At 37.0% G+C, this 15,397-nt stretch overlaps 1 protein-coding gene across 1 annotated transcript; it reads right to left on the reverse strand.

Annotated features, from left to right (window-relative positions):
* Positions 1 to 8,660: 8,660 nt before the first annotated feature.
* LOC145958954 (uncharacterized) lies at positions 8,661 to 9,962 on the reverse strand. The gene has a single exon (XM_083076725.1). It carries the CDS (start codon positions 9,960 to 9,962, stop codon positions 8,661 to 8,663), a length of 1,302 nt encoding a protein of 433 aa, XP_082932851.1.
* Positions 9,963 to 15,397: the final 5,435 nt, after the last annotated feature.

A 15,397-nucleotide genomic window follows, 5' to 3' on the forward strand; every position in this document is an offset into this window, starting at 1 on the left:
AGAGTTCGAGCTCCCCGAAGTCTCTTCAGAGTTACTCCAGCTCCACTCGCTTTCCTCATCTACCTGGACATCTCGACTTACCAGAATTTTTCCTGTAACAAGGTTGTACAATTTGTAGGCTTTTGCCTTTTCATCATACCCGATCAAGATATACTTTTTGCTCCTATCATCAAGCTTCGTTCTGAGCTGAGCTGGAACATGACCGTAAGCAAGGCTTCCGAAGATCTTGAAGTGATGTATACTCGGTTTTTGTCCACTCCATGCTTCTTGAGGTGTCACATCATCCAATTTTGAATGTGGGCACCTGTTCTGTATATATATAGCACACTGCACTGCCTCTGCCCAAAACTTCTCAGGCATATCCTTCCCTTTAAGCATAGCTCGGACCATATCAAGAATAGTCCGATTCTTTCTTTCAGCTACTCCATTTTGTTGTGGTGAATATGGAGCTGTGAGAAAACGTTTTATACCTTGCTCTTCACAGTATTCCATAAACTCTGCCGATGTGAATTCTCTACCTCTGTCCGACCTCAAAGCTTTAATTTGCTTGTTAGTCTCTTTCTCCACCATGACTTTAAACTTTTTAAAAGCTTCAAATGCCTTTGATTTTTCTTGCAAGAAATATACCCAGGTCTTTCGAGAGAAATCATCTATGAAAGAGATGAAATATATCTTACCACTGAAGGATGCAGGAGAGATTGGTCCACACAAGTCAGTGTGTATCAGGCCAAGTTGCTCCTTTACTTTGTACTCGGACGAGTTCGGAAAACTTGTTCTTGTATGCTTTCCGAGTACACATGCTTCACAAAACTTCTTGTCAAACTCAACACCACGTAGTCCGTGCACCAACTCCTTCCTTGATAGCTCGGCCAAACCTCCAAAGTTCAAATGCCCAAAACGAAAATGCCACATCATGGCTTCATCCTTCACGTCCAGCTTCAAGCACTTATTTTGAAGGATGTTCAGCTCCATTTTATACATCCGATTCTTTTTCATCTCCACTCGGGCTATTAAACGATCATGCTTGTCCTTCAAATAAAGCACTCGATCCTTCATCAGAACCGAGTTGCCTTTCTCCATCATCTGCCCCATGCTTAAGATGTTGCTCTTAAGTTCGGGAACGTAGTAGACATTTCTTATTTCTCCAACTCGTCCATCCTTCTGCATAAACTTGATGGTTCCATGCCCTTTTACCGCAACCTTGGAATCATCTCCAAATGACACGAAAGCAGCCTTCACCTTGATGAGTTCGTTGAAGAAACTCTTTTCTCCACACATATGATTGCTCGCCCCAGTGTCCAAATACCAGACCGAGTTGTTTAAGCAACTCGAATCAAGCTCGGCTTCTGACTTCTCATTTGAGCTTGGAAGCTCAACTACTGATCTCTCCACGCAACTCAAGTTTAGCTCATCCTCGGAGGCACAACTCGGACGTAGCATGGTCTCCGAGCTCTGCGTCATCATCAAAATTCCTGCTTCCTCGTCCTCTTCTTCTGTGAGAAGATTCTTCTCTTTCTCTTCACTTCGGCTTTTAGCTCGGCAATACTTTGCTATGTGACCGTATTTGCCACAGTTGTAGCAATTTGTCGATCTGCATTCTTTTGCGTAGTGGCCGAGTTTGCCACACTTATAACATTCCACCTCAGACCTCGGCTGACTTCCTTGGCTACGATCACCTCATCCTTGTCCACCTCCATGATCACCTCGTCCTCTACCTCGTCCTTGATCACCTCCATGATCACCTCGTCCTTTGCCTCGTCCTCCATGATCACCTCGTCCTTTGCCTCCTAATGTTCGGCCCTGGGTGTTCCGAGTTTCATTCAAATTAAGTTGCGCCTGTAATGCTTGATCAAGTGTATTCTTCATCTTCCTCCTCCTTTGTTCGTGGGCTTCGAGCGACCCAGCGAGCTCTTCCACTGAGAGGACTGACAAGTCCTTTGATTCCTCAATTATGCATGCGATACTCTCGAAATCATCTGTTAATGATCTCAAGATTTTCTCCACAATTCTACTTGCTGGCATTGACTCCCCATTCCTTCCGAGTTGGTTAGCCACCTTCTCCACCCGAGTTATGTACTCGGATACTTGTTCCTTATCCTCCATCTTCAAACACTCAAACTCTCCTCGGAGAGTTTGAAGTCGGATCTGTCTGACACGGTGATTACCTCTGTGCGCAACCTCCAAGATCTTCCATGCTTCGTTTGAAGATGCAGCGTTTGCAATCTTCTCGAAGCCTGACTCATCCACGGCATTGTACAAAAAATACAAAGCCGATTTGTCCTTCACTCATGTCTTTTCCAATGCGGCAATCTGAGCCACAGATTGGTCTTCGTCCTCCTCGGGTTCTTGAAACCCCTTCTCCACTATATCCCATAGACTTTGGGAACCCAACAGGGTCTTTATCTGTAAACACCAATTATCATAATTGGTTTTCTTTGACAGTTGTGGTACGGTCATTCCATTAACAACCTTCGCCATTACTCTCTCTTTCTTCTTTCCTCCCCTTCACAGGTGCACACTATTTTCCTCTCACACTCGGCACTCAAAGCATAAAGCTCTGATAACAATTTGTAGAAAGAAATAAGAGAGACGAGGTAATACTAATGGTGTGGGTGAACGTAGCAACTCACTGTGTTTTTTATTGAATAAGAGATGACCTTTAAATAGCCATTTTACAACGTACTGAACTAACAAGAAGATAATAAAATATCTTATCAAATCAAAACTTATCAAAAAACTATCTTATCTAATCTGAAACAAAATAACTCAAAAGATAAATCAAATAATTCCAGATAACTTAAATCGGGATATCTCGGAATCTCTAGAAATTTAAGATTTTCCAACAGGTTTTAGGTACCTTGTACCTTTTTAATATATTTTTTTTCCGCCCAAAAAACAAAATCAAGACCTTTTTGGCAACCCTCTTATAATTAATTAAGGTCTCTAACTTTCTCGTGGAAATCATGTTGCATCCATAAGTGTGTTTACACTTAGATATTCTATTTTTCCTTTGTGTACCATGGCAACTTTGTTGCTTCTTAAGTGATGAGATTCTGATTTGATTTATTTTCCCCAACAGTTTGATCCATTTCTTAATTGATATAAGCTGGTCGTGACTCGTGAACTATGAATGGAGGCTAATTATGCAATCTTTGTTCCTCACACTTTTCTCGCAGTTTCTTTTATTTGTCTCATATACTCTTTAAAGACACACTAGCTTTCTTACCCTATAGCTATCATTATGACTACATCTTTTTTCTTTTATTAACCATTGAAGTCACTTATATCATTACGAACCCATGTGTTCTATAGACTAAAGTTTTTTTTTTTTCAACGGGGAAAGGAAATTGATAAAGAGGATGAGCCAGCGACATTATAATGTGGGAAATTGAAGAAAACCATAGAATTCCTTACATTGAATGATTCTGTTGACTCTTGAGGATTCGTCATTTTTAGTAATTTTTAACTTTCAAGAAATAAAATCATAGCGGTGTTAAAGTCATGAGATAGTGGAATGCTTTTACTTTATGTTAATTCTTTTAAACGATATTTCATAATTTTGAACTTGTATAAATGTTTTTCGTTGAGGCTTGGGAGTTCCCTCGTTGATCGAATTTATTGTAAGTGATAACTTCTAGTGATAAACATAAAATTGATGGAGGATTAAAGTGCTTTATGACAAATCAATCTTGCAAATTAATCAGATTCTAACTAAACACAATCAGGAAATTTAATCTATATTTGGAATTCATTAATTTAGAATTGTACAGAAACGTTTTACTTGATTCTATATTTCCCTGTCTCTTTTGTATTTGTGTGTTCAAGTTTTTAATAAAAATCATATCATTTATTTTTTTCTTTTTGGTATCAAGAGCCCTTGTGAACACTAGAGATGGCAAATATACCTGTACCCGCAGGTAATACCTGAACCCGTCCCGACTTTGACGGGGAATACCCGGTTTGACCGGGTACGGGTACAGGTACGGGTAAAACCCGATATATTAAATCGGGTACGGGTACGGGTACGGGTATGGGTATGTACTTACCCGCCCCGTACCCGTATCCATACCCGTCCCCGTTTCTATTTTTAATTTAATACTCACTTTCAATTTAATTATATTAAAGACTTTTAATATTTTTTTATATGTAATTATTTATTATAATATAAAATAGAGAAATAACCTAATTATAATTATAATATAATTAAAAAAATAATTTAAAAATATTATATTTTAAAAAAAAAAAAAAAAAAAATTTGACGGGTACGGGTATACCCGATACCCGACGGGGACAGGAATGGAGATGAAAATTACATATCCGACGGGTACGGGTACGGGAACGGAGATAGATTTGGCTCGCGCGGACGAAGACGGGTATCATGAAACCCGTACCCATCCTGTACCGTTGCATCCCTAGGGAACACCTTACTACAACATGGCTTCCTTATCTCTCAATGTTGGCAATTTCATCACTATCAGACTCACCCTTACAACTTACCCACTATGACGCAAACAAACTTTAGCCTTAGCAAAAAGCCAAGACCTGGTTCGTCATCTCACAAATGATGATCCAGCCTGCACTCAATACACCACATCAGATTTCAATGACACAACAAACCCAAAAAAAAATTGTCCCAAAATTATCCGATAATTTCATTGCTTGGCACAAGGCAGGTCGTCTTCTTCGACAGTGGAACACTCTTTGAGGAAGGACTTGGACTCGTTGTTGGATTAGACACTGCTCATGTTGTTTGGGCTGCACTCAAAAATGCATATGCGGAAGATTCACAAAATTATGAACACACAAATACAAGAGAGATAGGGAAAATATATAGAATCAACTACTACGTTTCTGCATAATTCTAAATTAATAGATTACAAATATATATCAAGTTTCCTGAATATGTTCAGCTAGAATCTAGTTGACTTGTTGGAGTGATTTATGTTATTTAAAGCACTTTAATCCTCCAACAATTTTTCATTATTAGTGACACAATTATAGGAATTTTATATGCTCATGCTCCTTGTTTCCTTTTCCTTTATTCATGGATGGAAGGTTACTGATAATACTACATATGATACAATACATAATACATTTTAAATGGGCTTATATTGAATTTTATTTTGAGTCAATTTACATGAAAGAAATGACTACAATTGAATAAATCATGGGGGAAGAAAAATAATTTAATTTAAGTTGTTATGTGATTCAAAAAAATTTACAATAGTTATATAATATTTGTTTGTTTAAGATATTTGTAAGTTCTTATTTATAATTGTTGTAATATTGTTTGCACTTTTAATCATATATTGAAATTTGAATTAAATATTCTTCTATTTTTTATTGATTCAATTTTTTAAAATATATATTTTTTAATTTTCAACCTAATAACCTGACTTGACCCAACCCAATTGTAGTTGGATTCGGTCAGATTGTTTTAAAAATTTTATAAACCCAATTCAACCTAAATAATTTTAATTGAATTGGGTACAAAAATAGTATAAATTCAACTTGATCTTACTCATTTATATTCTTACTATATGTACGATGAAAATTATATAACAATTTGTACAACATCAGTTTTATATTTATTTACCTCCATCACTTCATTTATTAATATAAGAGATGTTTGTTAATTATGGAGAGAAATAGAAAAGTGTTGTACATTGTACAAGTTTTTGTATAATTTTTGTTGTACATGTAGTACTACATTTTAGAAATTTAACTAAAAATATACATTTATCTAATTAATTATAAAACTTTCTTTTATAAATTACATGTATCTTTTATTTGAAAGTAATATTCAAACTAAATAAGACAATATATTATGAATTATAAGACTCTTCCTTTTTTTTTTGGTAGAATAAGGAATTACAAAAGAACAAAAGAACTCAAAACATAAAGAATGTCAGCTAGCCTAGGGCTAATAAATCATGCAAGAAGGCCTCCATAATAAATGGCGGTGGCACAATAAATTCACGTGTCACATTGTGACTTCCAAAAGTTGCCAAGCGGTCTGCAACAATGTTAGCTTCATGGGGAATACATAAAAGCTGAGTTTTCCACGTTCTAGAAAGAAGAAGACGAATATCTATCAGGAGATCTCGCACAGAGGGGGAAGCCATGGAGGCCAAAGTAGAATGAGTGATTGCTTCCACAGCTTCTAGGCAGTCAGATTCACACACCACTTTGAGGTAACCCAAGCTCCAAGCTAATTCAATACCATGCTTAATGGCCAAAAGTTCAGCCATGTATGCATTACCTTGACCAAAAGCCTTGGAGAAGTCGCACAACCACTCCCCATGGGTATCACGAATAACTCCTCCTCCACCCATTGAATGGGGCGGAATACATGAATCATCCACGTTAACTTTGACAACATCTACAGTTGGGGGACTCCAAGTAGGTGTAGATAGAGGTGGATTCTTTTTGCAATATAGTCGTAACTCCATGCTGGTTTGATGAACTAGGTGAAGGACATACTGAAGAGGCCAAGTTTCATGTGCTAACACTGTGTTGTTTTGCCATCTCCATAAACACCATAGGGTTGAAATAATTAGTAGTTTGTCTTTATGTTGAAGGATATGTTGCATCCAAGGTACTATATGCGTAAAGGACATCAACATTGGAGTGTCAATGCCAATACGAGTCCAAACAGCCTTAGCGTGGATGCAATCACGGAGTGCATGAAGTATGGATTCTTCCCCTGCAGTACAACGTGTACAAATAGAGCTAGTGGCTAAATGACAAGCCATTCGTTTACTGTTGGTGGGTAACGCTTCCTTAGATCCCTGCCACAAGAAGAAACGTATTTTCTCTGGTACGGGGAGCTTCCAAATCCTCTTCCACATATGACTAAACCCCTCCAAAGGATCAAGACACCACCTGTAGCCTGAAGCTGCGGTATAGATACCATTATTACTACCATACCATGAAATGGTGTCCGCCCCTACTGGATGAGCAGGAATAGAAATAATAGTTAGTTGGGCGCATAAAGGCGCCGGTAAAGGGGTATAGAGCATAGATAAATTCCACATGTTGTCCAACCATAATTCCGAAACTTTTAGATGTGAATCGTGAATGTCAACATAAGGTACTACATGACAAAGTGACCCTGTGCCCGTCCAATTATTGTACCAAAAACTGGAATTTCCATCTCCTAGACATGGTCCATAGCCTGAACGAAGTACACTCAAAGCTTTATGAATGTTTCACCATACCTGGGAAGCCCCTGGAGGCATGACATGATTCAACAATAGGGAGGAATGAAGATATATATGGGTCAAAAGAGATACCCAAGGTTTGTCAGGATGATGCATGAGGTCCCAAATAAGCTTTCCTAGTAGAGAACTGTTAGCAGAGCGGGTATCACGCATGGCAAGACCACCATAGTCTTTGGGTTTGATCACGTCCTTCCAACTCACCAAGTTCCACTACCGCGTCCGTGTGCCTTGTGACCACAACATCGATCTACAAAGGTGATCAATGGTTGTACAAACGGATTGAGGAAGCCAATAGAGTTGCATCATGTATACAGGTATGGAAGCAAGAACAAATCGTGTTAAGCAGAGGCGACCAGCTTTGTTGAGAAGCTTATTCTTCCAAGAGGCTAGTCTACTATGGACTTTAGTAATGATGTGGTTGAAGACATCTTTACGAACTCTGCTAGAGTGCAAGTGATACCCCAAGTAGGAGCCTAAGGTCTGAGTGTGACGGATGCCCAAGACAGATTAGAGCTCATCCATAAGAGGTCCATTTACACCTTTCGAACACACAAACCTAGACTTTTCCAGGCTAACTTTTAGCCCATAAGCAGCACAGAAGGCATCAAGAGTAGATGAGATCACTTACAATTGTTGCCTGGAAGCTTGACAAAATAGAAGAATATCATCAGCAAAAAAAAGATGGGAAAGAGAGGGACCTCATTTTGAGATTGTGACTGGAATCCAATTACCGTCCCGAATTTGTTGATGAATAAGCAGGCCCAACTTCTCCATACAAAGAAGGAACAGATAAGGAGCCAGGGGATCACCTTGGCGCAAGCCTCGAGAAGGAGTGAAAGGGTCCAGTTTTGAACCATTCCATAGTATAGACAGAGAGGTCTCGCAAACCCCCCACATAATAAGGCTTACAATCCTGCCAGGAAACCCAAACTCTAACAGTGTTTGTTGTAGGAAATCCCAACTAAGACGATCATAGGCTTTCTCCAAGTCTATCTTAATGGCTAGTAAACCCTTCTTCCCCCTGTGGTGGTTAATATGATGGAGAACCTCTTGGGCAATGATAGAGTTATCGCGAGGGCCCCGTCCAGGGAGGAAGCTACCTTGTAAGGGGTTGATGAGGTCCTGAAGTAAGGGACGGAGGCGGTTAACCAATACCTTGCTGATAATTTTGTAGCTAACATTGCATAAACTAATAGGACGTAATTCCTTCCAACATGTAGGATTACTGGTTTTGGGAATCAACGTGATAAGAATGTCGAGTAGTTTAGAGTCCCCCTTACCATGTTGAAATGCCTCATTCACCATTTTCCACAAATCAGTGCCCACAATGTGCCAGAACTGTTTGAAAAAAAATGGTTGAAAACCATCAGGTCCAGGGGCCTTAAATGATTTCATGGCCATTACTGCTTTGCGCACTTCATCCAAGGAAACAGGTGCCTATAAAGTTGGAATAGCTAGACTATCGAGCTGGGGAAACTGGTCTAGCAATAATGAGGAAGGTTGTTGTTGAACATCAGCTGAAAAGAGAGACATGTAAAAGCGTTGCGTTTCCCTTTGAAGAATAGTGGGGTCAGTGCTCCATGATCCATCCTCAAGGAATAAGCCGTGTATCTTGTTCCGATTCCTATGGATCATGGTTTGTGCGTGAAAGAATTTCGTATTCCTATCACCAAATTTGACCCATTTTTCATGAGATTTTTGGAACCAGAAAAACTCTTCTTGGACAAGAACATCGTCGTATTGTTGTTGGAGATCTCTTTCTAGTCTGATGGAAGCCTCCGTAGTATGCAACTCCAGGCTACGTTGAATGCCTTGAAGACGTTTCTGAATACGATGCTTCCTTTGTTTGATGTTACCGAACACTTGTTTATTGAAACGGATAGAATCATTCATTACATTCTTCAAACTTTCGGCAACCCTATGTGAACCTTTGGACCATGCAGTAGAGACAACATTAGAATAGTATTTATGTGTAGTCCATGCTGCTTGAAATCGAAAAGGGCGATCCCCTTTGGATTCTGGAAGGCCCCCACAACGCAACAATAAGGGTGAGTGATCGGAGTAAGCACGATGAAGGTTTTCAACATAAGCTTCCGGAAAGAGGAGACGCCAAGAATCGTCACAAAGGCCCCTGTCAAGCTTCTTGGCAGTTCGAGTGTGAGTGTGGCCTCTATACCAGGTATATTTATATCCTGAAGAACCCATGTCCAATAAATGACAAGCTTCCATCGTATCAAGAAGGCGATCAGCACGTCTTAATGAAAAGGAGCCGCCACGAACCTCATTGGGTGATAGGACTTCATTAAAGTCACCAATCAAGAGCCATGGTGTGGAAATACGAATGCGAATCTCACGTAGATATGACCAGAGGGCTTCCCTATTGCGGGGTACAGGACTCGCATATATCGCAGTGCAAACAAAGGATGACAGGCCTTTACGAATTGTAACAGAGACTGCTTGATGAAAGCATTCCAAGGGTTCAATTTGAAAGTTACGAAGACACTTAGCAAGAATCCAGATGCCGCCAGCATGCCCCTGGGCTTCAGATACCCCACATAACTCGTACCCCATGCTAGTCCAGAATGTTTTAGCAGCAGAAAAATTACAATGTGTTTCAACTAGGATGACAATTTCAGGTTGAAACCCATGAAGAAGCTCCTTTGTGCGTCGTCTACCTTTAGCGTTGACAACACCACGAATGTTCCAAGCTAAAATATTTAAATTAGCTAAAGTATTCATTATGACATAGAAGGGAGTAAGTGGGAAACCCAGATTAGACCACCATAATATCTGGCCCATGGACCTCATTACAGCTAGAATCAGGGATACCTTTGCGCTCATCTGCAGTGTCAACATCATCCAACTTCATTGAATATCGATTACCTTCAACATGTGTTAAAGCATGCATTGTCCCCCCATCTAACATGACCTGGACCTCATCATCATGCATGACTTGAGTAGAGGAGAAAGTCGACGTTATTTGAGTGAGTAGAGGGGGCCCAGCAGTTGACGTCATTTGTTTAGGTAAAGTAGGCCCAGTAGAAATTGGACTTGAATCCATACGATGACGCTTTTTTTCTTGACTCCCTTGTTGTGTGGAAGTTTGACGAGTGGACCCCATTAAGGTGGTGGGGTCAATCTTCTTAATGAACCCACGTGACGAGGTTTGTTTAATCCCACGTGACGAGGTGGATTTGGGGGTTGCATGCATGGGTGTAGCTTTAGGGTTATTAGCGGTGCTCCGACCCGCACTAGATTGGAAAGTGAAGCCTTTGTTCGAATTTGAGTTATTTTGAACAAAATCTTTGGAAGATTTCTGAATATTTGATTTCTTTTTCCTCCTAACAACGAGCCAATCACCATGAGCGGAGATAACAGACTTATCTTGATTTGTGGCAGAGATATTGCATGAGATAGATTTTGCATTATTCCTAGAAACAGAATCATTCCCTAAAGCAGTAGCCTCGCCTGCTGGAGTTGGCCCTTGTTCCTCCGTCGTCTTCAATGAGCAGTTCCAATTAACATGACCATAGCAGCCGCAATTAGAACATAGTAAATGTAGGCCTTCGTATTCGATGTTATACCACTTTCCATTCAAATTAAACTTACCCACAACAGGGGTATTCAAATCAACCTCCACGCAAACGCGTGCAAATCTTTCGCGCAGCATGTTGGCAGTGTGCAGGTCCACCTTTAACGGTTTCCCAATAACGGAGGCTATAGTTAATAATACGCTCTCGACGTAGAACATCATATTCAAGTTTAGGAAACGCACCCACACTAAGGTCTTGTTGATGGAGTCGTCTTGGGCTGAAAAATTTGGCGACCATGGGCGTACCGTGAGATAGTGATCGAAGATCATCCACGGTCCGCCATTAATGGCTTTTTCCCTGTCATCATCGAGGTCAAAGCTGGCTAGAAAATATTCGTGATCCACGTCCATCAATTTGAATCCTCCCGTGAGTTTCTATAACTGCTTAATCTTCTCCCGTAACGTAAAATATCCCAGTTTCTTCCCTAATAATTTCACAACAAGGCACTTTTTCCATGGCTGGCATAGCCTATCAAACATAGAATCATTGATCTTGAATTTCGGAAGGAGTCAATTCCCATTATCCCATTCTACCTGCATATCGCCCTCCTTAAGCAGGTCCTTGATCGCCTTCGGCTTCGTCTGTTTTCCAATATCTTTGTCTCGAAAAGACGTCTCGCCAATCCTAATCCCATCAGGAGGCTTCGGAGGTAGATCACCGTTGGTGTGGCGCAGAGAGAGAGTTTCACGCAAATCCATAAAAAGTTAATTCTTCCTTTGAATATAAGAGAAAATAATAAACATGTCAACGCATTTTGTAATATATTTAAAAATTTTACATATAAATTTAATTTAACCTAAAACTTAACAAACAAACAAAATAACAACACATTCAAATTGTATATCACACTAGTACAGAATATACATTCTACGTCGGTTATTTTAGGGGTTTTATGTTAGAAAAACCTCCGACGTCGAAGCGGGAGACGTAAATTTACGTCGGATGCGAAAACCAACGTAAATTTACGTCGGACATTACAAGGTCCGACGTAAAAAGTTGTAAAAAAATTTAAAAAAAAAAGAAAAGAAAAATGACTGCAAGCAGAACGGGTCGTTCTGGTTGGAGAATGGCCCGTTGTCCAAGCAGAACGGCCCGTTTTGCATGGAGAACGGCCCGTTCTGCAACCCGTACTTGGCCACTTCCTTCTCCAGCTTCAAAAACTCAGAATGCAATGAAAACATTACCTTCTTATTCCCGTGAACACACTCAGCAGAAGACACCACCTCATAGAACCTCCCAGAAAAACCCATGACCAACGCAACCGTCCGAAGAAGAACATCATCACGCGAAATCAACCTCTTCTCAACCTTCCTAAGCTCTAGAGGAGGTAGAACTTGTCGAGGTGGAGGGCAGCCACGATTTGAGGAGGAGGCGGAGGGATTTCTCGTGCAGTGACGGATCCAGAAATTTTAGATAGTGGGGGCAATAATTATTTATATATTTATAGTATTAAAAAATTTACATATAACTTTCAAAAGTATAAATATATAACATAAATATTTTTTACAAACTTTTATATCTATACTTATGATTAAGGATGAAAATAAGTTAGGTCAGATTATGTTATATTATAATTTAGGAGGTTTGAACCTAACTTTTTTTTTATATTAAAATACATGTCCTAAATATAACTTATTTATCTATCATAGACATTTTTTAAATATTTAGTTAGAACTGCAATCCTAAAAATATACTTTATAATAATTTAATACTAATAAAAGCATACAAATAAATATATTAAATTGTATAAAAATCAAGTTTAATTTTATAATATAAATATGTTTTTAATATCTAATATAATATTTTAGATGATAATTTATTTCAACACATATTTTACAATAAAAATTTTAAATAGAATATAAATCTTTCAATCTTTTCCATTCTGATTTTTTTAATCAACATATACAATCTTACAATCTTTACTATTTTGATTTTTTTAATTAATGTATACATAAATAAAAAAAACACAAAAGGTAAATATATATGCTGCAAAATTTATTTTATCAAAAATTAAACTTTTTAAAAAATTATTTCCTTATTACGGAATTTTTTTTTATCATATATGAGAATTAATCTTCTTCGAAAGTTTGATAAATATCAAATAAATGACTTTAAAATTTATTTTATAATATAATAATTTAAATATATATGTATATTTTATTAAAATATAATTTTTTTTTTAAATATATTATTTTTTTAGATAAAAATATATATGTGTAAAATGATAGTGGGGCATGTGCCCCCACTCTCTTCTACATGCATCCGTCAATGTTCTCGCATGTGGCCTCCATTGCACAACGCGCGGGAGAAGGAAGTTTTTAAAATCTCCATTGCGTGTAAACCTTCTTTTAATGGGCGTGGATTATTTACGTCGGCCCTAGTAGGGTCCGACATAAATTTTAACATCTACATCAGACACAATGGATAGCCGACGTAGATGTTAAAATTTACGTCGGATCTTAGGAGGTCCGACGTAAATAATTTAACTAAAATTACGAAACATGTCACCGCGTTTTTATTACGTCAGGTATTTGTATGTCTGACGTAAAATAGGTGACATAGTATCCTAATTTTTCACTAGTATCAATTGTTACATCGTAATATAGGTACCGTCACAATTGAGATCAAATTAAATTTTTTTCATATTTTATATTTTTTTATGTAAACTTACACCAAAGATCAGATAGATATTCATAGTCCAACTATAAATCCTCAAAAAATATTAATAATTAACTTCTACAATTGTGTCTTACATTATCGTAAACTTTTTAATAATATATACCACCACCGTCAAACAAAGAACAACTAATTATTATTAGTATTAATTTAAATTTATTGGCCGCCATATACGTTACAGTATTATTTTAGTAAGCTAGTTCTCTAGCTCTTTAATTATATTACAATTTAATTAATTTATTGGTCAAAATTTGTCGTTCTCCAGTGTCCACCTATATATTGCCTAGTGTGTTCTCCCACACGCATCTCGTTTGATATACTTAATTACCAATCCATCTCTTCCAATCCATTATGCGTAATTGATCAAAGAAACCATGCATCACATGACCAAAAAAAAAAAAAAAAAAAAAGTCATCGTAACAATAAATACATCACCAACATGTACGTCAGTCACGTACTGATCATACATTGGCCTCATAATATATACCTAAATCACTATATATAGACAATTAATATATTTTATTAGAGGCGCTAATTAATTGAACGAAAACAGAAAAGGAAGATAAAGTGACTTGGATCCAAGATTAAGAGTACGTAAAACATGCATGATCACTCGTAAGATCGATATCCCTTGAACTTTGTTGGCTCAGATATATAATAATATATCTCTTCAAAATGTGCAAGCAAAGAACATGTATAGATCGAACACATGCATATAGTGCGTTGATGTTTTTTTTCTCTTCATTTCCATATATTATGAAAAAGGATTGAGCCTGATAAGAAGTTTTTGAGAGTTTGATCTAAGAAGAATTAGGTCCAAGAATAAAAATGAAAGGAAAATAATATATATATATATATATATATATATATATATATATATACTAAATAACGAAAGAGTGTTAAATGTTACACAAAATTGGTCACAAAATTGTACCAACTGATGTTTGAATTATTGAAAAATAACAATGCACTCCCCTACCCGGATGGTTAATTACTAGTCACCTAATTGGTCAAATGATCAATTCGTGTAGACTTTTTGGAAACCACCATAACAGTACTGTATTGAAGGTATTTCTAGATACCAAGTCCAAATCATTTTGACACAGTTATCATTAATTAAGATCAACGTACGTTTCTTTGAAATCCGAAGCTGTTTTCTTTTTAAAAAATAAATGATATAAACTATTTTAAATATATATATATAAAAGATCTAGTGCAAGCTTGACTCCAGATCCTATGCACAAGGCCAATTATTAATTAACATCTATATTGCTAGTACATATGATATCTAAAAATTATAGTTTTATATTTTTTTTTTTTTGAAGGGTGTAGTTACAGTCTTACGTTTGTTTGGAAGAGAGGAAAGGTCAGAAAGAAAAGGAAGGGAATAGGTAAAAACAAAAATTGATAATAAATAATTAAAGAATAAAGTAAAAGTTATAATTATTTGGTAGGATGAAATTATGTATCGGAAAAAGTGGAAAGATTAGAAAGAAAAGAGAGAAAAAAAATAGGTTAAAAAAATATTTGATGATAAATAATTAAGAAATAAGGTAGAAATTATAATTAAATAAACGATATAATGTAAAAAGATAGAAAAAAAATAGAAGTTTAAATTATATTTCATGAATTTACCTTTATATGTGTGTGTTAGAGAAAAGAAAAATAGAATTTTAAATTATATTTTAATTATAATTTTACCTTTATATATTAGTGTGCATGTGTGTGTTTTTATCTGAAAAATAGAGAAATATTAGAATTTTTAAAAATATTTTCAAAAATAACTAATCAATTTTAAATAAATTATTAATGTTTAAGGTTTAAATTGCGACGCTATTTAAATCCTTTCTAATATCTACTCAATTCTTCCCTGCTAATAACACATTTTATTTTTAGGTCTTTGTT

This window comes from Cajanus cajan, chromosome 1, assembly GCF_000230855.2.
Source record: "Cajanus cajan strain Asha chromosome 1, NIPB_CcT2T_4, whole genome shotgun sequence".
Classification (NCBI taxonomy): Eukaryota; Viridiplantae; Streptophyta; class Magnoliopsida; order Fabales; family Fabaceae; genus Cajanus; species Cajanus cajan.